General features: G+C 41.4%; 1 protein-coding gene across 2 annotated transcripts in view; it reads right to left on the bottom strand.

The window, feature by feature from the left end:
- Positions 1-577: 577 nt before the first annotated feature.
- Positions 578-23,783, bottom strand: part of DDAH1 (dimethylarginine dimethylaminohydrolase 1) — a 56,432-nt gene continuing 33,226 nt past the window's right edge. For both annotated transcript variants that reach the window (XM_030455481.1, XM_030455480.1), the window contains 5 exons: positions 18,804-18,903; positions 17,550-17,623; positions 16,840-16,959; positions 5,792-5,935; positions 578-5,366 (listed from right to left, as the gene is read on the bottom strand). In XM_030455481.1, the coding sequence (XP_030311341.1) occupies positions 5,250-5,366; positions 5,792-5,935; positions 16,840-16,959; positions 17,550-17,623; positions 18,804-18,903 (555 nt within the window). In that variant the 3' untranslated portion in view covers positions 578-5,249. The remainder of the gene's footprint in view (positions 5,367-5,791; positions 5,936-16,839; positions 16,960-17,549; positions 17,624-18,803; positions 18,904-23,783) is intronic.

Below are 23,783 nucleotides of genomic sequence, written 5' to 3'. Positions count from 1 at the left end.
GAAGAAGTTGAAAAGCAGCAGTATTGAGGCCCTGAACAATAGAATCTTGTTTTGCCACGAGGTGGCACTGAAGGCCCATGGGCACTTACACGCGTGTCCATGAAGTCTGGAGTAACATTGTGTCCAGAGATTGTTCATCTAAAATCATAACCTAATGACATTAGGGCACAAGGGTGTAAGCTCTTGTAAGATTAGTCCCACATGCACTATTGGTAGCACACAAGTAATATTTAGATATAAAGCATGCAGCCATCTGTCATGTTACCCCAAAGCAATGTCTGAAATGTAGTCACCTCTCTCGATATCCTGGGGGACAAAAAGATACAAAGCTACACAAATAATTTGTCCATAATGGTTACGCCACTAAACCTCTGAAGTTTCACCTTGTGGAACATACAGTACATACAGGAACTATAGGGAAAAAACACTACATCACCATAATATCTGTTTAGTTACCTTGGACAATAATAAAATTGTCACAAGTGTTGTATTTAGAACACTTAAGCAATACCCCTCTCTATACACTATTCCTAAATACAGGGTCTAAAATAATTTAAAGAGTCTTTAAACAGGCTGAAAGGTTTTGGCACTACTGACCAATTGGCTTTATTTCTAGGCAAGTAGCAAGCTTCCAAATTAAAAGATGGCATGACACGGTATTAAATTAAATTCATACGCTTTCAGTTTCAAAACAAGAGGCAACAACTACACAGTGCACAGTACAACTGACACTTTATTCCTTCGTGATGGGGATATATAGTATAGAAATTGCAAGAGTCACAAAAAAAAAAGTGCAAACCTCTAGCAGAACCAATTATGGAATGTGTTGATGGTTTTGGCACAAAAAGTGGGGAACTATATACTGCAACAAGATTTTAAGTTTAATGAAATGTAATACTTCTGTGTTCAGTAGTCATATTTGTGCACTGCAGAACAATACAATCTAGAACAGTGACTAACACGATTCACATGCAACTCTATAAGTCACATCATACGTCCAGTTAAAACTTTCTGGTAATACCTGTAAGCTCCAATGATACTTTGTTCACAATCACTTAACAAATATCATTCTTTAAGCAGTTTTATCTTTTCAGCTTCCTTAGTGATAAAAGCAAAAATGGATAATCTTAAAAAGTGAATTGTTTTCCAAAAAACGGTTTCATGTAAATGTTGATGTTTTCTATCAAATTAATTTGACTCTGAGTTTGTTGATGTAATGCATAAGAAGCTGAACGAAATCAAAAGCTTTTTTCCCATATTTCATCCCCTATTTGCTGTGAACAGACATTCTTTCTGTGCACTGACTTCTTGTTTTTAAAACCAGACATAGTGTTGCCTATGAGCTCTGTACCTATACCACATGGAAACCACAAAAAAAAAAAAAAAAAAAAAAAAAAAAAATCAGAGCATAGTTTCATATAGTGGCATCTATTTAAGAATGAAAAGGAGCATATTAGGCATGGAAAAGATAAATGCACAAATGGAAGAATTCAAGTTTATCTTATAAGGTACACTGTGCACTCACATTTTCATTGCAGAGAGAGACACTATTTGCATTCTGGTGGAGAGCCCCACATATCCCAGCTCTCCCTAAACCCTTAGCAAAGGTAACAGCCATGAAAGAGCTATAATGCACATTGTAGCTCTTTACTTTGGAGTGAGCTAAACAGCTTGCTGAAAGGAAAAAAAATCCTTTGATGAGTAATTCAAGCCCCATTGCTGAGCTATTAACCACAGCTGGGCTGCTGGGTTATATAGCCTGACAGCTGTTATCAAGTGTCTTATCTGGGCATCTCCTAGTCTTCAGTCTCTCACCTCTTTTTTTTTTTTTTTTTTTTTTTTTTTTTTTTTTTTGTTTATTTTATTATATTAATCAAAGATGATGTTTTAAATCAGGCATCTGAGAAATGTTCTGGTGACAAGATGTACAGGATGCCCATTAGATGCATGTGGCACAGCAGAAATGTCTTCACAACTGAATTCTTCATTTGGGCAACAGAAAAAAATAGCAAACAGCAAGAACAAGAAGGCATTATTTTAGTTCTTAGTACCATACTGCAAATGCACAAACTGAAGTGCTCTTAATGTCTTTGCTTTATAACTCCAGAATAAAGAATAATAATGCTAACAAGGGAGAGGTGAGGGCAATCCCACTAAGCAGCTTGGCTAACTTTTGGCATCAGGCTAAGATGTAACTTGGAGTGTCTACATTTGGAGGCTATGATACCTACTGAGACCGACAGAGAAAAAGCACCTAAATTCTGTGCCTGAAGCTAGACTTGAAATCATCACCTGAGGGAATTCAAGCCCTTCAGCCACTCCCTTGCTCTTCCTGTATACCAAAATGCAGCCTTGAAGGCAAGGAAATATAAATGGCAACAGGTGAAAGACCAATCTCTGTTTCCTTGCTCTCATATCCTGACTCCCTCTCACCATCCCTCGGGGAGCCAGGGGAATTCATTGTCATCTACAGCTTTCAGGGACACAAGATACCAACAATGTCCACCACAAACATTTCCCTTTTCTGGAGTAATGCTAAAGAAGAGAAGTCACCCTTGTCACTCTTCTGAACTATGGCTCCTGTTGACAATCATCCTTCCAGCTCAAAGAAGTCACTCAGAGCCAAAATGGACCCCTCAGTTTCTCCTCCCTCCTGGCACCTACTCAAGGAGGGAGTGAATTTAGGATAGTCCACTGTGGGCTGGGATAAATCAGAGTGAAAAGTAAAGAGGAAGGAACACGGAATACTCAAGCAGGAGAACTGAGGCAACAGAAGGCAAAAATCACTCGGGGTTGAGAGATAAGTTGAATACAAATCCCAGAGCCTAACTCTGTCCCAGTGTATCTGGATGCTCTGGCTTCCTAGGAAGAGCAGAGAAGAGGGACTGAAGGATATGATAAGTGGGGGCCAGGCCTCACAGGGTGCATGGGCAGGTTGGGGGGATTCTGTTCCAGCTTTCCATGACAGCTCCCATGGCTGCACAGGTTTTTAACAGAGTACAGCTTCCTTCTAGAGTTATCATAGAATCATAGAATTGGCTGGGTTGGAAGGGACCTCAGAGATCATCGAGTCCAACCCTTTGAACCACCGTTGCGGTTACCAGACCATGGCACTGAGTGCCACATCCAGTCTCTTTTTAAATATCTCCAGGGACAGAGAATCCACTACTTCCCTGGGCAGCCCATTCCAATGCCTGAGTTGGAGTTGAGTTAAATACTGCAGGGTCACCTTTTGGCACAATATCTTTCTTTCATTTCAGCTCATTTTAAAATGCAAGATGCTTTATTTTAAAAGCACCAAGGGAAGGTAGAAAAAGAGATTCCGTGCTGTAATGTTTAGAGTCTGATCACCTGGGTCAGACTTCAGTGATGTTGCATGGGAATGAATGGAGGAGACAAAGGAGAAACATCAGGAGAACCCTTTGGGACAGCACACAGCCATAAAACCAGCACCTGCTGCTTGGCTGTCTCAAGGCTTCCTTTGGGACATGCTGTTCTCACATACATTATATTTGCTTTCTGTCATTGCTTTCTGCCTCATGATACCACATGTCATCACAACACACAGTTTGCCCACAAAGCATCAGATATATTCTGGAAGCTGCGAGGAGGTTTCCTCAGCATTAGGCACTGAGATGAAGTGAGAGACGTGCTGGGGTGTACCTGAGGATATGAGTACTTCTGTTTCCTCCCTTATGACTCCACAAAAAAAGCACACAGGTTTCCAAAGGATATCCAAGTGCGTGCTCAGTTAATATTGTTTGCTTCCCTGCAGACCACACTGCCTGAGCTCCTCTTGCTCACTTCCCCCTGTACCTTAGCAACACACCGTTAGTGGTTCAGGAAAGGTGGAGGAGATGTCTCGGAAGTTGATAACGTGTTGAGACTATTCATCAGGCTCTGGAGAATTCCCACTACTGCCTCTGTTTGGGAATTTCTCCATCCTTAGTTTACAAATGATTTAACAAGAAGCATGTGAATACAATGGGGTTTGCTTCACTTCACTATGGTGAAAAAAAGTATGACTCAGTGGGTAAACATGTGAAATTTGCTACAAAAATTGTATTTGTTTTAACTGAATACCACAGTGAATATTCATGCAATTAAAAAAATAAGATGGTTATTGTTCCAAGGAAAACTGCCCCAAGGACAGATAAAGTACAAATGCCAATCTTTCAGGAAAAAATAGCTTCCCTTATTCATGAGCATAATTCCAGGAATAGCTGTCCTTCAACTCATTCTATCACCCTTTTCTTTCCAATTTACTAGTAAGTGGCCTCCAAAAAGGGAAAAACAAATAAATTTAAAGAGTAAACAAAGGGAATTAACTACCACCATCCCACTCTCCATATTTTGGATTATTTGGATACTTTTGGATACCAATTACTTTTGGATAACTTTTCAAAAAGCATCTCAGTCTTTCCCTTTTGTGGTCTAGGTGCTCCCTGGGATTTGACCTTCTTAAAAACTCTCATTCTCACCAAACTGAAAGCCACAGCACTAAGCAACAAACTAGGGTCTGAACTTTTATGATGAATCTTGTGTGGCTGCACTATCACTTTTTCTGTCATTCAAGATTCCCAGGCAGACACTCCCCTTGAACACTCTCCCAACAGAGGAAGCTTTTTCTGAAGTTGCTACCTGGTACCTGAAACTGATTCCAAATACAACTCTGCCCAGCAGCAGCAATATGATATGGCTGAGACAGTGAGCAAAGGCCACTGCCCACTGTTGCAGATACCATATGAAAGGCTTCTCTACTGCACAAGATACAAAGTTCATGAACCCACTGAGTTTTCTTCAGTCCCCTCTGGTATCTTGTATCACTAGAAGTACAGAGGCCCAAAAAAGAAAAAAAAGGCATAGAGCAAGGAAGCAAGAGAAAAAAAGACAGAAGGGAACAGTGTACAAACAAGAGAGGTGCTTTAAATGTTGAGAATTAGTTGGTCTTCATAAAATTTTCAGATATGTTAAATCACTGAAACTAGGGATTAGCCATTATAGTTGTTTTCTGCTAGCCCACAGGACTAACATAGTTCAGAGTTATGTGCCCCTCAACAGACTGCGCATCCACCTCAAATACCATCTGCAAGGACTAATAAAAATACACAAAGCAAAAAATTTGTAAACAAGGGTTAGTAGCACAGTGGTACAGTAGATTGTCAATAAAAACAACAAAAGTGTGGATACAGATCCGTCTACCTTGTGTGTAACATTATTGCCAGTTACAAGGGAGGGACTCTGTAAACTCATAATTCTGAACTTTTGTTAATAAGCACACAGGAACAGGTGAGTAACCCATCTACTTTCTCCAGTTCTGTGTTGGCTATTGGGATCAGCATGTGGTCCTTCAGCTTTTCAAAAACCTGTTTAGGAGAGAAAATGGAACGGAAATCACTACATTTTATGCCTACTTCCCCTTTTCTTAAGTATTTACAGAACGAACAGGCATGGATTTATCAGCAGGTGCTAAGTGTCTTGTGATTTGTAATCAAAGCCAACATCTGCAGTATGTATGTGGCTTTCTGGCTATGTGACTTCCACATAACACTGCAGGACCTGTTGCTACTTCTAATTATGCAGAAACATCACCAGAGGCAGAAGAGACAAAATAATTAAATCAGTAGTGGAGATGACAACAAAGCCCAGGCCCAGACACCTTGCCCTGTCTGCTATTTCCATGACAGGGAACCACGGCCTGTTCTGGAAAGCACCTGATTTCAATTCCCACCAATGTCCTGGTGAGGCAGGATGCTGGGGCTCTCCCAGGCACCCTGGGCACAGCTCTCACCTTTGCACTCTCTGGGTACTCCTCAGGGGCTCGGTGCAGCAGGACGTGGCCTTTGCTGGGAATGTTTAGGTAGATACAGTTTGCTGCAGCATCATCGGGCACTGTCAGCTTGTCGTAGCGGTGGTCACTCATCTGTTGCATGGTCTGCCAGAAGACACAAAGTGCAGGTATTTATCACCAAACAGATTAGCAGCCACAAGCAAATGGGAGAATGAAACCCACCAGAGTAGCAAATTGTGACTGCCAAATCAGTAAAGAGCCATTTTGCAATACAGCAAGTAAGGAGATCTCTTTTCATGTCTGCCATTCAAGGAAGACTCTACCAATCCTAACTGAAATGAGCAGCAGAAAACCTTTGTGAAATGTTTCCTGCAAGCAGCGGGATTAAGTAGAGCTCTCAGTAAGCATTGTCCACGAGGTCCTTTCCTTAAGGAATGCACATTGTGTATGCAAACTCCCACTTGCATGGATGAAAACTATAGGTGTTCAGCACCTTCAAAAAAGCAGCCATCATTCAGTATTTATAAAATGAATGTGAATTACCAAATAGGACAGGAACAGTTCCCAGCTTGGATACCAGCCCAATCTTAATTCTTTTCAAGAACCTCCTTTCTGCTTTCCAAGCAGTTACCCTTTCAGTGAGCACCTGTGCTGGGAGCAGGGAGGCAGGGCACGTCGTGCTAATCCTCGTTCCCAAGGGGACAACACAATAACCTCCTCAAATGAGTAGAACTGATGGGGCTCAGAGGTTTGGTTTGTAAGGATAGGGCTCATACACAAATTTGGATGCTGTCTGGAATTTCAGAGACATAGATTCCCAGCACATGAGAAGCCCAGGATCCTGTGTTTTGGATCAGACTCAACTTTTTTAATAAAGACAGGGAAAGCCTGAAGACAACATGTCTGATCCCCATTGCACCGTTCCAGCTTTACATCAGCTTCACCCTGACATGGACCAAGAATAACGTCAAGTGAACAAAGCTCTAAGTCAAAAAACTTTGTCTACTGAAAGCCAAAACAAATGCAAGTGTTTCAGTTTCTCTCCTAGACCCCTGTTCTCACACAGACTGCAAATAGAAATAAAAAGCTTTTATTCTCCTGAAAAATACACTAAGTAATCTTAATAAGCTGATATTCTGTAACAATTTATTTTTTTTTTTTTTTAGCAAATCGCCTTCTCAGGGAAACATCACAGATTTACATTGCATAGCAGAGAGCAGACTTGGATATTTGGCAAAGTTTATTGTTAAATTACTTGCAAGGTCATTCATTTGTACTACTTCTCATTCATAAAAAAATACCATATAGAACTGAATTAAAATGAGTACCTACAACATAATTGTGAAGAAACAAAGCAACTCATGCTTTCACACACCTACAGTAATTTTTATCGGTCTGGATACATTTCTCACATTGTAGCCTGAGTCATCCACATCCTGTGAACAACACAAAATACACAAAAAATGCCATGCATTCTTGAGGAAGTATTATCAGAACTGTCATTTCTTGTTGCTTCTGAAGTTATGAAACTCCCCGGAGTTCTCAAAATGACATTTACCTCCATAAAAGGTTAATGTGTTTTTCTAGGGAAGTATCCTTGCACCTTTACTTCACCGGATGTATTTTTATTACTGTGCTTACCACGGTTGACTTTCCTATTTATAATTTTGTTTCTGTTAGGTTGCCAAGATGTATTTCTACTATGTTTTCCTTGATCTTGCAGACACCTAGCAGTAGGTGACATGCTGGCACCCAAGTGTAACTCTTCTCCCTGGTAAACAGAGCCAGCAGACTGGTCATCTACCTGCAGCTTCTCTTTCTTCCCTACATAATCCGTTCAAGTCTGGGTTAAGGAAACATATTTATTAAATCTGCACTGACATACACATACCAGCAGAGGAAAAGCCACCACGCTGGATTCTGGTTAGCTCCCAAAGAGTTGTGCTTCCAGCCCTTGTTAGAAATAGGATTCTGATACCGTAGCTTTTCTGTAGGAACAGCTCGTTCATCAGGAATACATCATGAATCACTCTGAAACATTTCCACATGAAATTACCAATGAATTCTTAAACATAAGGTGTGGACACATCTCCCATTCATCCACTTCTGCAAAAGTGCTGAAGTAAGAACAACAGCAATGAGTAGAAATGAAGAACAAGTAGCAGGGCTCTATCTGTGCCAGCTGGAGGCACAAACCAGCTTTGGGAAGACTAGGAGATGATGGTGAGAGCAGGTTAGGAGGATTGTTTTCAAGACTAAAAAGCCAGAAGTGGTAGGTGAATAAATTCAGAAATAAATGAGAAAAAAATAAGTGGGAAAGTGAGCTGAAGCAGTACAGGAGTTTGAGTACACATCTGCAATGGGGAGAATGGGACCTCAGCAAGTTCAAACATGACAAGAGAGCAATTTTTGGTAACTGGAGGTTTGACAATACAAGATTACTTTCTTCCTTGTCTCTTCCATTAAGAAGGAAATGCAGACCTGCATGTTGAAATAAAATTTAAAAAAACACTTTCTTAAGAGCACATCCAGGCAATAACACCTCAAACCTCCCCCATAGGGAGGCTCTGGATGTAGCAGAAATGCACCAGTATGACACAACCAGGTTATTTTAAAGATCCATGGGGATTTTCCATGTTTCTATTATGTAAAGTCATTGGATCATGTGTGCCTGGCCAGATAGGACTGGCAGAGAAAGACAAGCACAAGGTACTGTGATTGTATTTTCTATTAGATATGGCCTCAAAATATGTGGTTTTTTTCTATTTTTGGAGTGACAAATTTACTAAGACTATGATGCTCACACAATGCATTTGCAGAGGGCTGGCTTTCTGCCCACAAACAGGAAACAAGCAGCTACAGTAAGAGCCAGGCATTTCCCACATGCCTAGTTTTTCTGAGAATTTTCTTCAGCCTGAAGAGGGCAATTTTCATTGCACATTCTCTCAGCCCTTAGTCATGCTTTCCTTACGTTGAAGTCATTCACATAGCCTAAAATGCCTTTTCTATAGTTTTTTACAGTGTGTCCTCAGACAACTGAGGTAATGGATAAGCTAAATAATTCTAAATATGAAGCAGTATTATGCATGAAGGAAAAATGTGCATGCGTTTAGGACCTATTATCACTGACAGGGATAAGATGACCACATCTAAACCTGTTCTAAAACAGGCCAAGCCCAGTTACAAGTTTTCCCTGTCCATGAGGAAGGCTCCAGACTGAACTCTGCTGGCATCTGGGACTGACTCACATCCACATTGCTATGGGAAAGACAAACCAAACCCACCATACCTGCTATCAATGCACATTTGTATCTCCAGCACCTCACAAGCAAACCCAAACGTGCTGAACACTCCTCTTTCTAGCATGACGACTAATACTATGCTTAAAAATGCTTGTATCATGTTAACAGATAAGTAGAAGTGCAGATTTCCAGGGTCTGACCTTTGATGCAATCAGCTCCTGCTCCTCTAGGCCCCAACATTTAAATGAGAAAAAAAACCTTTAAAGGAGAGGAAAAACGAAGTCCAAGCCCTTCACCTACAGGATCCTTCTCTCCCCAGATTTCAGCTACCTTGTCCTAAATCCTTCAAGTCTCAACCTTATTAAAAGAAAACTATTTACTTCAAGGTATTTTTCCATCGTCTTTCTTTCTTTCCTTCCAATCACATGGAAATTTGGCCTGGTTTACAAATGATAGTTAACACCTGCCCTGGTGTACAGAGCAAACAGGAAGATTTTATTTCAAAAGACTGAAAGTTGTGTGAAGAGATTAAGCTATTGATTAAGACTTTGCCTGAAATGACTAAAGTTAAGCCATTTATAGAGCAGGACAACCAACACTTATGAGGATAATAATTCAGGAGCACCCAGTCACATCTCCTGAGGCTGGCTGGGAGTTTGGAGGATTTCTCTTCTGCTTGGAGGGAGAACCATTTGTCTGGGAACAGCAGGCTTATGCCCTTACAGACTTCAGGGAAGAGATGAGGACAGACACCTGGCCAGTGCACTGCCATCTGGAGGGAAGGCTGACAGAAAGGTTATTTCTTGTTCCCTGGAAAACACTGCTGATTGCCAAATCTGCTCTTTTTTTAATGACTGTACAACCTGGAAGACCTTATTTTTGTCTTTTGGAACAGAAACCCAGGGAGAGAATAGTCAAAGAAAAAAAATGCAGCAGAAAAATAGAAACATGAGTCCCCATGTACATAAGTAAAAGGACATCTCAGTCAGCCTCTGACTCCAGCCTTATTGGTGAAATATGAATAGAAAAAGACACCTCCATCACCCTTTACAAATTATATATATAAATAAAAATTCATTATGCAGCACTGTCTCTTATATAAACTCTTGAGTCTGGATCTTCCAAAAAGACTAGACTATCCTGCACTTATGCAAAGTGAACAGCATTGACACTCAGTTAAGCACAGTACATTTATTACAACATATACCTTTTAATTAAAACACAACCAGTTGCTTTTTTAAAGTGGCAGGTCATTTGCTACTCAGTAAAGATCTCCATCCTCTGAGATGAAGTACACCCATAACTCATAAAGTAATGGAAAATCAGGAGCTGAAAGTATGTAATATCTCATCCCCAGAGCAAGCAAATATGAGCTAGTGCACAGAAGTTTGTAAAGTGACTGAGCTTCCTCTCCACAGGGTTGAGGGCAGCAAAGTCTCGATTTTTATTTTTAGAAGCAAGTTTTCAATTGTTCTCTGGATTTCACTACCCTTTCTTTGTTGTTGCATTACAGAGAAGCTAGCATTCCTCTGCACTTTCTGCTAATTCCCTACCTGATGTCATCCTCTTCGGGTTATTAATATTTGTAATAATTTCCACAGCAACCCCTTGTGATATCGTAAATAGAGGATTATGACTTCATGTGGGGAATAAGCAGAGGTACAAATGATGAATTCTTAAGGAAGAAGAGATAATGTTTTAATGCAAATTTTTGCATTACTAGAAAAGACTGACGCTATAGAGACGACAGGAAGGGCAGACTTTGATGAGCTGTTTTATTCTGTCTGTGGGTATGTGCTGCTTTCTAAGAACACCAGAGAGATGAAGTTTTCCCCTTAGGTGCCTGTTCTGGAGATATTTTTGTGGAAGAGATGGGAACCTCCTTAGCTCTTATGCAGGCAAGGAGTTTTCTCACACAGGGAAACTGTACTCAGCTTTTTGAAACTCACACACTGCAGAGACTTCATTTATACAAGACAGAAAAAGAACAAAAGGCATTTAATCACAGGACTGGGGGCAAATGCCAACGCCAGAACAACTCCTTGTGCCCAAGATTTTAAAAGCACTGCTGTCATGATAGCTTTGGATACAGACCAAGGGCCTAGTTGCCCAAGAGAGACTCCTTTCTCTTTCATCCTTAAGATGTCATTTTGAGAAGCCACCCTTGACTTAAACAGTATATGGGGCTGTATTTCCAATGGAGTCCTTCAGGGAATAATTTAGGGGATGAATGAGAAGATACAGAAGAAAGAGAAGATACTGAATGGGGGAGTCAAGAACAAAGCAGAGCAATCATGTCCAACCTTTTATCCAAAGTGGAGGGAAAAAAAAAAGAATTTCTTGAAGTTGTGATATGGCACTTGCATACATACTTCTGTATGCTCCTGACCATAATGAAATCCCTTTGACTAATGAGGTCAGAGCCCAAGGCTACCAAGGACCACCTCAGAACTGCACATCACCACCACTCTGGATCCTACTGGGGCAGACAAGGGCTTACAGGCTCAGCTGCATCACCTGCTCTGCCTCACACCTCTCTTGGCAATGCCACCCAGCCCAGACACCTGCCATGGCCACGCTGCTTCTGTAGTTACCATCTCTTCCTCTGAAGAAATCAGGTGAAATCCCAGATGGTTCATGAGAAATTAGAAAGTATTACTTCACCCCAGATGCCAGAGGGAACTCCCCAGAGACAGTGGCCACAGGGATCAAGCTCAGGCAGTAAGAAAAGCCAAGCTGAGCCGGGGTTGTTCAGCCTGAAGAAGAGAAGGCTCTGGGGAAACCTTATTACAGCCTTTCAATACGTAAAGGGGACTTGTAAGAAATATGAAGAATGTTTGGATGCATAAGAATGCTCTTAGTAGGGTCTGTTGAGATAGGACAAGGGGTATTGGTTTTAAACTAAAAAAGGGTAGATTTAGACTAGACATGAGGAAGAAATTTGTTACTATGAGGATCATGAAACACTAACAGGCTGGCTAGAGAGGTGGGGTGGCAGATGCCCCATCCCTGGAAACATTCAGTGCCAGGCTGGGCTGGGCTCTGAGCAACCTCATCTAGCTGAAGCATGTCCCTACTCACTGCAGAGGGGTTGGACTAGGTCACCATAAACAATTCCTTCCAACCCAAACTATTCCATGACTCTATATCAGATGATGTGAGCTCAGCCCTCACTCCTAAGCATAAGCTCTTTGCTCCCTTCTGAGATCCATCAGCACCACCAAACACCTGGCATTACCTTGTAATGGGAATTACATACTGCTTGTAACGGAAGTGTTGAGATTGTGAAAGCTGGGAACAGCACATTAACCCCAAAATCCTTTGGGATTGCTACCAAGTTATCATCCAAAGGACAACAGAGAATGGTTTGACTGTAGACCACAGTGTTGCCCCATCTTCTTCCTACACTGAGGCCAGCACTGGCACAGCCTGGATTTGTCCTCATTCACACTCACAATAAAGGTCAGAAACTCCAGCAGTGCAGGATCAGAGCCCAAAGATGACAGGTTTGAAGGAAATCCTGGCTTCTCTGAGGGAATAGAAAAATAACCCCAGGCTTTAACTGGCTCAACAGCCAGGCCCATGTTCAACTATAGAGTTACATGTATGGAATTATGAACTGGTTTAACTACAAGAAGGAATTAAATGCATACTGAGAACAGCAGAGGGAAGTTAAAGTTTCAGATGTGATAGCCACTACAGGCCCTGGTAGTTTCTGCAGTTAATTTGTCTCTCTCTTTCAACCAGTTTCCTCAAGTACCACTTTTCAGCTGCAGCCCAAATATTCTGTACTTGCCAGAGCCTGAAGAGAATTTCATGGTTAAAATGTCACTTCTGATTTATTATCTGTTTCTAATATGTGCTCTATAGCCCTAATCTCTGTGCACTCATTTCCTAGCTCACTTGCAGTGCTTTACATTACACACACAACACTAAATTAATGATCAATTCCACTCTGCCACTCGCAAAGACCAGATGCAATTTCTTTTTCTCCTTTTAAAGTATTGTAAGGATATGAGTTGCATCAGTAAGAACAGTAACAAAAAATATTCTCTTTCAAAAAAGACTGTTAATAGGAAGATAAATCCTAATTTAAATACAGTGTTAGCATAGGATGACATAGCAGTTCACTTGCTGTCTAACAAGACACTCCACAGAATGAAAACACCTCAACTACCAGAGATGGTTCAAGACAGATTAATCATCTTGCTTGTATGATTGCATTTCCAGAGCAGACATGAAAAATGGCAACAACAAAGGAGAGATTTAAAATAACAAGCTATCACAATAAAGGAGCAGCATGCTGGGCTGTGCCAGGCAAATGACTCAGTAGAAGCTCAGGGGACTGAGCTGCCACACAGACTGCCATGGGTGATGAGAGGAGCAGCTGACAGCACTGCCACAGCTCAGTCAGTCTGCTGAAATCCAGAGAGCAGCTCTGAATTCTGAGTATTAATGCCTCAAAGAGATTCTATTGCAATTCTATTCTATGAGACTGCATGTAGCTGATTATCAACTGAATTTTTTTTCTTCAGAGGCAAGAAAACAAACAAACAAAAAAAATCACTGAGATCAGAAAGTAGGAATTGAAACGTTAGAGGAATCTGTAGCACTGCCAACTCTGACATTTCCAAGACAGAAGCTTTACCTATTTGATTTCAAAAAATTTCTCTTAAGAGGAACAGCCCGGATGACAGTGGAGTTGAATCCCATACATTGAGCAAGAGACATACTCTGGGGAACTTCAGAGGTAGCTCTGATTGTGATGTGGTTGCCTGATGCAACCTGTCTGCTCACTGGGGACAGGAGGAGGACATGTGCTATGGCACAGAACTGCTGCTCCAGGCCAGAGTCCCTCACCTCAGCTGGCAGGGTGTGAGCAAAATCAAGTGCCACATACATGAAAAGGTGCTACTAAACCTCTGATGCTGAGAATCACACAGAAAACTGACATAATTGATTGAGATAATAATTGATATATTTTTTTTAAATATCCACCAACAATCAAAGACTGCTAGATTACCTTGTTAATTATAATTTTCTTCATTAAAATGTATCTGCATTTTACTGTACCATTGATTAATGCTGGTATTTACTTGACAGCTAGTTACCAGAAACATTTAATCAGCTTATCCAAAAAATATTTTTGGTTCCAATAGCTAAATTTATGCACTGCAGCGTGATTAGCCAAGCTGTGCAAAAGGCTTTAATCAAACTGATGAGTTCTCAGATTAGTCCTGGCTCAAGTTCAAATTGCAGCTCCGAGCAACCAGATTGTACTTGAATTTTGTTTGTGTTTATAAACACTCCATACAAGTGTAGGGCTGCCTGGATATCTGCAAACTTCATCAGGCTGCTGTTCACAATGCATTTCCAGTTTGAGCCTGAATATTTGGGACAGTGCATATTTCACAAGGAAAGATGCAGAGCACTTTCTGTCCCAGACTAAATCAATCTCAGCACATCAGGAACTTCAGACCATTACAACCAAAACCATTTGTCACAAGTTGCTCAGAGTAGAAGACATGGGTGATAAGCTGGGAATTTGCTTCCAGAGCTTCGTGTAGTGATTTCTAATAAGAGAGTAACTTCAACAGCTTGTTCAAATGAATGAGCTAGCTTAAAGCCATTCCAAAATATATGGGAAGCCAAGAGACCATCCTCTTGTTTAAAAGGTCCCCTAAGATTGTGTGGAACAATCAGGCTGCTATCCTATTCCCTGAATTGCTGCCAGACTGCAAGTCTAAGCCAGCCAAGACCACACTTTCCTGGCTTCCATAACTCAACCCACGTCAAACAGGAGAGATCTGAGATTTGAAATGTGGGTTTTATCTTAGCTGGGGACTTAGACATTTTAAACCTTGAGCTGTCACAAGATGAAGAAGAAAAAAAATCCCACCAAATCTCTGCCAAGCTGATAGTAAAAATCATGCTGCTGAGAAATGAAAAGTCCTAGGATTGTGTCCATGAGGAAAGTGTTAAAGATCTGAAAAGCAGCCGTGCAATCAAACATCACAGCATGGCAATAAGGACAAGGAGTGTCTCAGGCTTCCATCTTGCAAATACTTATGGATGTTTTAAAGTAATAAATATCACTAGCTAACTGAAGCCAATGAGGTGTACAAAGCATGCAGAATGGGTTCCTAAACTCTCTGGGAGCCAGGAACATTGATTTCAGAGTTACAAACTAATACTGTTGTAAACATTCATCCTGGCAAAGATTCAGATCAGTAGCCTTGGGCCCTGATAGCAGTGCTGTTCTTTAAAATAATGAATCCTTTAGAATCAGGGCAAGAGATACAAGTTGGGCTGCGTAAGTTGCACTTAAAATAAGCAAATTTCAGAGAGCTTTCTCACTAGCTAAGCAGACCTGTCCCCGCCCCTCCTCATTCACTACACAGGTCATACAGATGGCTTTCTCCATGTATCATGACCATGTTGAATCAAGGAGGCTTCTGCAAAGCCTGCACTTAGGTTGTTAATTTATTAGCAAAAGAATCAGTATATCATCAGTTGAAAATTTGGGATTTGCTGCCATCGCTGGAAAGTAGATTTTGATTTAACCTTTGAAGGCAAGTCCTGATTAAACCATGTAAGACACTTAGCCATGAGGCTTTCAGAAATGTTCTGGCATACCTGCATCTTAACCATGCAGGACGGTAGGTCCTAATTTATCAAAAGGGTCAAACTCCCTCAAAAACTTTGCTTCAGGTAAAGTCTCAGCTGCCCTTTGCTGTTCTAGTGCCCCAGACAAAGTTTGCATTGCAAAACATCAGAACCTTCAGCTGTGCTACTGTGCAGGAGACACTGATTGATCTCTGGGGTGAGCTGTCTCCTGGCCTCTGTACATAATAAGATTCATGGCCTCAAGTGCCACTAGGCCCACATCTCTGAAGAAGCTTAATTTGGTAGATTTGCTCTGAACACACCCAGCGGGTAGGAAAGCCACAGAGCCCAGTGAAAACAACAGGAGCGACAAACATTTCTCACTGAGGAGGACGGTGGTAGTACAAAACTGACCTGCTATACAAAGGATTACTGGTTCACAAGTCTGCCAGTGAAGAGAGACCCAGATTCACAAGGCTTCTCAGCTCAAAGTCTCAAACACACACCTCCCACTTTAAAGGAAAATGTTCAGAGACTCAAATTATCAGCAAGGCTGCGGTGAGACTGCTCTCCCTCCTTTCTGCTGAAGCCACACTGTTGCAAGACTCTCATGAGATTAGAGGAAAAAGTGTGATCAAGAAGCAACTTGACTTTGCAGCCAGGTGATCCAGGAAGGAGGGATGGGAAGTCCTGGACTCTGGTCTCTGAGGCTGGAGTTACTTACAGATCTTATCCAGAAAGTCTGCACTGTAAAATGCACACACAGTTCATCTTTGCAAAAAGGATCACACCCCTCTCCCTCCTCCTTCATGCCAAATCCTTCACCTCCCTTTGGCAATTTTAAAAGCCATATTTCCTCACAGCAACATCTGAAGTAAACATCTCCTACTGCTCTGATGGTGTCTTCTTCCTCCTTTACCATGAAATTATCGTCTTTTTAGTCAAAAAAGTTGTTAATTATAACATGCATAACCCATTTTAACCAGTAAAATTCATTTATTTCCTGAAGACAGCTAAAGCTAATCCAACATCACTGTTCTCTTGAATGCTGTAAACATTCTTTATGGTTTGCACATACAGGAGACCCAGAGACATACAAATTTCCTCTTTCATTGATCTAGTTCTATTTTTAAATACCAGTTTGAGCAGAGATTACAAACAAAAAAAATTTTTTTCAGAAAATTTTCTTATGCGCTTTACCTTGAGGGCTTTCTGTGCAGCTTCACTTGATCCAATAGCAATCAAGTTTGGTCCAGCCATGCTGCAAAAGCCCTTCAGATGCAGAGAATCATGAACAGGGACTGTGGAGACAGCGTAATCCTGTATGGGAATAAAAAAATGGCTGTTATAAATATTTTTAAATTGTCCTGCTTCCGTAATTACATTCCGTAATTCATTTCACTCCTTGCAAATTAGCAACAGCAACATATCCCAGGCACGGTGTCAACTGTGTAAGTAAGACGTACCCCTCTGGACCAGCTTGTCTTGTCTGGTGCACTGGAGTAAAACCCAGAATATGTTTCAAATATTACTACTGTTGCAACTCTAAAGAAATACATTAAAATGCACAATTAAACTGTATGTACATAAAACCTCTCCAGGGATCAGCAATAAAGACACATTGCTGATACTGCTGATACATGAAAAAATTAAGAACCTGAGTGCTAATATACTCTCAAAAAACCAACAGCTTCCCACTATCAAAGATTACTTCTATGCAGTGATCTCACATTTCAGATGCCACTTAAGCATTTGTCACTTTACAAGATGCTCAAGCCTTTTTAGTAACTTATACTTTTTAAAAAATTTTTTTTAACAAGTCCTAAACAAGGCATTTGGCCAGTATAATTTTGAAATTGGTTCTGTGGATGATAGCTTCTGTTTCCTGTGACACGAACGAATCTGCAAACCTTAAATGTGTCAGCCAGAATCTCTGCACCACGCTGGTTTGTCCGCCTGGAAAGCCCCACAAAAAATTCTCTGCCTGGAGTAAAAAACATGAAGAACAAAACAATTAAGGGTTTTTGTTTGTTTATTTAAGATATAAAAATAAATAATCACATCAGCTACTTCATCAGTTCACAAACAGTTTAAAAACAGGCCAGCTTTGGACACATTCTGAAGCTACCTTTTATGGATATCATTTTCTATCTTTCTGTTCTCAAGCTGGGTAACAAAACTGAAAAATCAGCTTAGAAAAATGCAACCTGCAACTGAAAGCTGATAATTTAAAGCAATTATCTTTTTCCAGAAGACACATTTCACCAGAAGCATAAATAGCTTCCTCTTCTAAAGCTCTGCAATGGTCATTGAGTCAGGAAACAGAACAGATGGGCTGGATTAGCACAGCACTGATTGACCATTTCCCCCTCCCTCTGAGATTTCCTCTGGTCTAGAAGGCAGTTCTGCAGCCACCAGCATCCTCCAGCTCCAGAGGAAATAGGTGCTGGTGCTGGATCTGCACTGCACTAGAAGGGCCTCCTTTCCCAGTCTGCTTCTCTTGAGACCCCTTCTTTCCCCTTGGTGAACTAAGGCAAGCAGCCAGCCTGCTCTGATGCTGATCAAAACAAACAGGCTCATTCAGCACAGGCAGGGAGCAAGCGTGTGCACAGCCAATGTGAGAAAATGCCTAATGGGTTTAATGGCATAAAAAAACCAGTCAAGATCTTCATCTTTGAAGTCAACCATGCATTTAAGTTGTCTAGCACATGACATCTGGCAGTTCTCTCCACCTCTTTCTCCATAAAGTAAAAATGCATTTTTTGCATTTGATTCATTGAACTAGTGGCAATTATATGCATGAAGCTTTTACAAGTCCTGAAAATGAGTCTGCTGAATGTAGCTGCTTGTAATAAGGAATATGGAACAACTGCAGGCAGTTGACTACTGAAAGCATTTTTCTTATTGGCACTTTACAAGCTAAAATAAAATCTGTATGCACAGTGCTGTTCTTTGTACTGTGTGTACTGCTACTTTATTTATTCAGGCATTAAAGCAGGACGTTGAGGGCTGTATTGAAAATTCATCTCTGCTACCTTCATAACATTTCGTAAATGACTGATTTAACAAACTGCATGACCGACATTTTAGTATACAGATGACAGAAAACGTGTGGTCTCCAAGGCAATCAGGGTATGTGAACAGCAAATCCACTACCACTATACCTGTAAATAAGACATCTCCACCATCCAAGGTTGCATTTTCATCTACCATCTCTACTATATTGAGGTTGAGACTTTCTAGTGCTCTCTTCATGGCTTCCACCTGTTTAAAAGAAACTTGTTTAGAATATATTGTGTTGCTGAATACCTTAAAAAGCACACCAGAAATACATACTGTTAATAAGAATTAAAGTCTTTTAACATGTCTTCAGCAAGATGGATGGCAAGGTCCTTTGTGCCCATCATGGCTCCCCAACTCTCTCCAGAGGGTCTGAGCTGCCCAGCGGCAGCTACAGGAACCACTCGGCATCCAGGAGACAGATGAGGGGTCCAAAACACTATTCAGGTCCAATCCCTATGCACAGTAATACCCTGTCTTGCAAATCCCATGCCTTGAATTTGAACAGAAAAAAAGAACCATCCAGAGTGACTTCCTCTCTTTCCATGCTGCTCAAACACAAGACACAGCTCTACCAGCCATGATGGGGGCAGCCCTACCCCAGGCCCCTCTTCAGTCAGGGTGGGGAAACAAAACAAATAAAGAAATGTCACTTTTATTTATAGTTTTGCAACTTTACTGAGCACTAGTTTTCCTTGCATTTTTTAGCTACTTTGCTATAGAATTACAAGACTTTTCATGTCTGTATGTTGTGTGGCTGGCTGCTACTCAGAGAGCTGCACAGGGGCAGAGACCTCAGAGCTACTGAGTCTATTCCCTGCTGAAAGGAGCAGGGGATGCAGCTTCAGTGGGATTCCTCTTTTCCAGTGAGGGGGGGGTGATTATGATGATGATTATGAGAAGAATGTGTTTCTATAGAGGCTCATGGCATCAGCCATCCATAAGAGGGCCTAAGGCTCACTCTGTACAAGCACCAGCATCTTGGTGCTTCGTAAGCCAAAAGAAGCACCTGCACACAACTAACTGCAGTTTGCAAGATGTTCACATAAATATGAGCTGATCCACTAAAACTGGTAAATTTGGTCCCCCACAGAGCTTCTTCATGTCTGATGGAACCTCCTCACCATGGCTAACCAGATGTGCCCAGCACACAGCTTGACTACACAAGGAAGGCTGAGGGGGTAACAAAAGCCTGAAGGTGGATCTGTCTGCAAAGAGGGAATGCCCATGATCAGAGCCAACACACCAGTCACAGAGATCCATGTGAGTTCCCTCTACCAGGTGGGAAACCTACTTTTCTCCTGAGCTGTGCAACCATGCAAAATGCTTGCACCATCCTGGAAAGAGACTCAAATGCAGTTGGCAAAGGGCCACAGAGCTTCCTGGGGAGAGACAGGCAGCAGCCCTGCACATCCCCAGGGCCAGAACATCCAATTAAAAACATTTGCACTAGAGTACCAATTAAGTAAAGTGTCTGGATAATGAGAATAGTGGAAGGCAAATGCTGACTTTGTATTTGTGATTTGACTCATATGTGTTTTAATCTCCAGCTGCTGATTACCATTTAACCACCAGCCTATGTCAGAGATGCCTTGAATTGTTTATTTCTAAAGGGTCCATGCAGCTGCAGCAGATATTAAAGTTATCAGAACTAAAAGTTGTCCAAAAATCACAGAAAACTAGTTTAATTTGCTTTGTGATTATTTCAGGATGTGAAGATATTTCTAAGGTATTCAAGATGTTTTCCCCTCACCACAGGCTCATTTTAGCTTATGAAGCCAAATTTAAATAAATAAAATGACTGTTGTATAAATAGCTGGATCTTTTTCCATGAAGGGTGTTAATAGATTCAAGTCCAGAGTTCAATGTTTTGCAAGGTTTTTAAGCAACCAGTAGAAATTCCTAGAGTTTTAATTGGAAAGTGCTGCTCACACGTCTGGGGACATATGCTAGGAATATCTTTCAATATCCGTTGCTTGTGTAAAACAGAAGTCTCAAGTTACCGTTTGTTTTCTATGGATAAGACCAGGAATGTCATTCAGTTGAAGAAAAAAAAAAGAAAAGAAGGAGCACAAATTAAGATTAGATGATCAGGGAAGGTAATATTATTAAAACGGCAACTAGAAAAAAAAAAGACATGAGACATGTAACCATAAGTTTCTGGAGAACAGAATTTGAAAAAAAAAAAAAAAAGAATCTGCTTTTGCATATGGATGAGTTTCCTGCATGGGAGACAGCACATACTCACATTACCCCCACCACATCATGTTTAAAGCCATCTTGCAGCAGTTCTGAGAGGGATCTCCAATGCAGCACGTCCTCAGTGTGTGTTTGAAGCAACCATCTTGGAAACACTGTCCTGCACCATTCAGTGTTTCGATTAGGATGTGTTAAAGTCCACACAAATAGTTTGAGTCTGTATCTCCTCATTGCAAAAGGGAATCAAGAGTCTGGCTCCATCCTTAGGCCTTCCCAAATCACAAAGAATTGTGCCACTTTCCAACAGAGCTCTTATCCTAGAGAGAAAGTAGGATACACTCTCTAGCTAAGGAGGGACAAGTGATTGTTATCCTCAAGTAAAATAGCTAAAAATAGGCATGCAAAGAGGGTTGGTTTTACAAAGCTCCCTGTCTTCCTTACATTCTACCTTCCCCAACCAACCAGTAACTGGTTTTCCTGAAGTGCAGAGTCTTAACACGTACTGGTGAGACTTGATAATGAATGAAAGACTAATTCACAGAGTTAGCTTTGATGTATGAACAAAAAGAAACACCTTTTGCATTTTTTTTTCCTGGAGAGAACTGAGAAAAGGTACATGGAGAAAGTTTTCTGTGAAGGCACAGTTGCCCAGGAGCAACCAGTAAAATACACCAATTATTTGGACATGAGCTGATTACAAGCACATTCACTATAAAGACAATTTACTGCTTGCTTTTTTCTTAAGTAACCAAGAGGACAAGACACCTTCCCTCATTTTATCTCCTTTATTTTAAAACTAAAATCCCAGAACTGCAGAACAGAAAGAACTCACTCATCTGTAGCCTTTAAAATTTCTGTATCATATCTCAGGTCAGCTTAAGGTTTGTAACATGATACTGGGTTTATTGTAGATGTACCCATTAGTACATTGGTTGAGTGTTAAAGCTTGTATGCTTTGTGTACTGATATTTTTCTAATAAGCACATTCCTGGTGTGAGATGGGATGTGTCTAATCCATAGGAAAGCTCATTGAGACAATGGGCTCCAGCCAGCTCAGCTCTGTTTCAAGGAAAGTAGACAATAACTGTGTTAGACATTTATAAGAATGTAATTTCCTACTGTTTTAAAAATGGAGCTTATTACCCTCAGGACTGGTGCTTTCCACCAATTACTGTAACTGATGTGAGGGGATTTTTCCTTCCCTATATTAGTATTAGATGCACTCTAAACCGAGGCTGCTTCCTAAATTATTTACTGGTCTTCTGTGCACTAACCATGTTATGGGATTTATGTTATTGACAGTAAGAAGGAAATCATCTTTTCAAGAGACAGCAGAAACAGGGAAATTATTTTGCAAGCCATGGGCTCACCCCTGTGAAAAGCCAGGCAGCTTCCCCTTGGGCTGCCAGGGCTGGGCAGTGGGACTGAGGGGCCAGAGGGTCCAAGTGCCCCATGGGCAGGGTCACAGCTGGGACTCAGAAGAAGCTGGGGACAGGACCATACCAGGTATCCCCTAATGACCACAATTACCCATCTGCCTTCACTCAGAGCTCTTGGTAAAAGGGGGCAGGTATCTGCAGACCCGTTTCAAATGAAAGGATGCAGAGAGGTTTGGAGAGCAGAAGACCATCCAATGAGCCAAAGATTATGTGAGGTTTCTTAACCATCAGACCTCAATTCTAAGTGCTCTAGAGACCAAATGCAGCCCTAACAAAAAGGGTTCTCAGGACATACTACTGCAGTGTCTCCTGAAATTTTACACCCACCACCAATTTCACTGGTGTGGCAAATCACAAGTATTTAGTTTCAGTCTCCACTTCATTGTATTCTAAATTATAATTTATAGCTGTGCAAAGCAAGTGTCAGACTTCATATATGCAAAAGTTAGACTGTGATATCTCTGAGATGACTATTTCTGGAGCCATCAGCTCTGAGTTCACAAAGTGCCACTGTCAATATATATAATGCATTTTTCAGCGAGGTTCACAGTGAAGGCTATAAATAGAGATGGACAAATCTGGGGCCAGGAAAGGGTAGACTTTGCTTTTGAAAAACCAGATACCAGTGTTGGCCATGATCCAAGCCCTTGCCTGACTGAATCTGCTCCATTTGGAGATGAGGGAAGTCTGTCTCCTCCCAATGATAAACATTGCCCTTCTCCTCCCAGAGGCTTCAAAGAAAGTGAAACAGCACTGTAAAAGTTTGAGGTTTTTAAGAAAAAAAAACACTACTTGTTCTAAATAGGTCAGATACACACCCTTGTGTATACTGATCTCAGAATTATGTGGGATGTGCGTTGTGGCAGAGCTTGGACTCCTGCTCCCAGTGTTGATACCAGAAGGAGTCTTGGGTCTTGAGAGGTCAGCAGCAAGACCATCCCACACTGCTGGTTGATGCAGATCATGCTGCAGGAGTGTGTTAAGTGCAAGACAAATAAGGTCAGTTCTGTCCCACAAACAGGCACTGGAACAGCCTGGTAAGGACGCTCTGTACCTGTCGTTCCCACCCCTGCTCACTGATGGACAACTGTTTGCTTTGGCAATAGATACTCCTTCCCACCCACACAGGGCCTTTGTGTCCATTCCACTGCCTCTTTTGAGAAAGGGGAGAAGGTGAGGACCAGCAGCATCCCAGCCTTGAATGGAATCATCAGCTGCTTGGCAGTAAGCTCCTGGATGGACACGCTGCCCAAAGGCACCTGGACAAATCACAGACTGCTCAGTTCAGAGGGATCTGACCATGACTTCACCAAACCAGGCTGTGCATCACAACACATGGAAAACAGCATTACACCACAACACCCAGAAATCCCTTCTGGGGAGTTTCAGTTGATCCCACCCTGCCAGAGCTCCAGGGCCAGGCCTCACCCAGATGGTGGGGAACTG

The sequence above is a fragment of the Calypte anna genome, chromosome 8, assembly GCF_003957555.1.
Source record: "Calypte anna isolate BGI_N300 chromosome 8, bCalAnn1_v1.p, whole genome shotgun sequence".
NCBI classification, from domain to species: domain Eukaryota; kingdom Metazoa; phylum Chordata; class Aves; order Apodiformes; family Trochilidae; genus Calypte; species Calypte anna.
The sequence above is the reverse complement of the archived record's forward strand: the minus strand, read 5'-3'. Positions and strand labels throughout refer to the sequence as shown.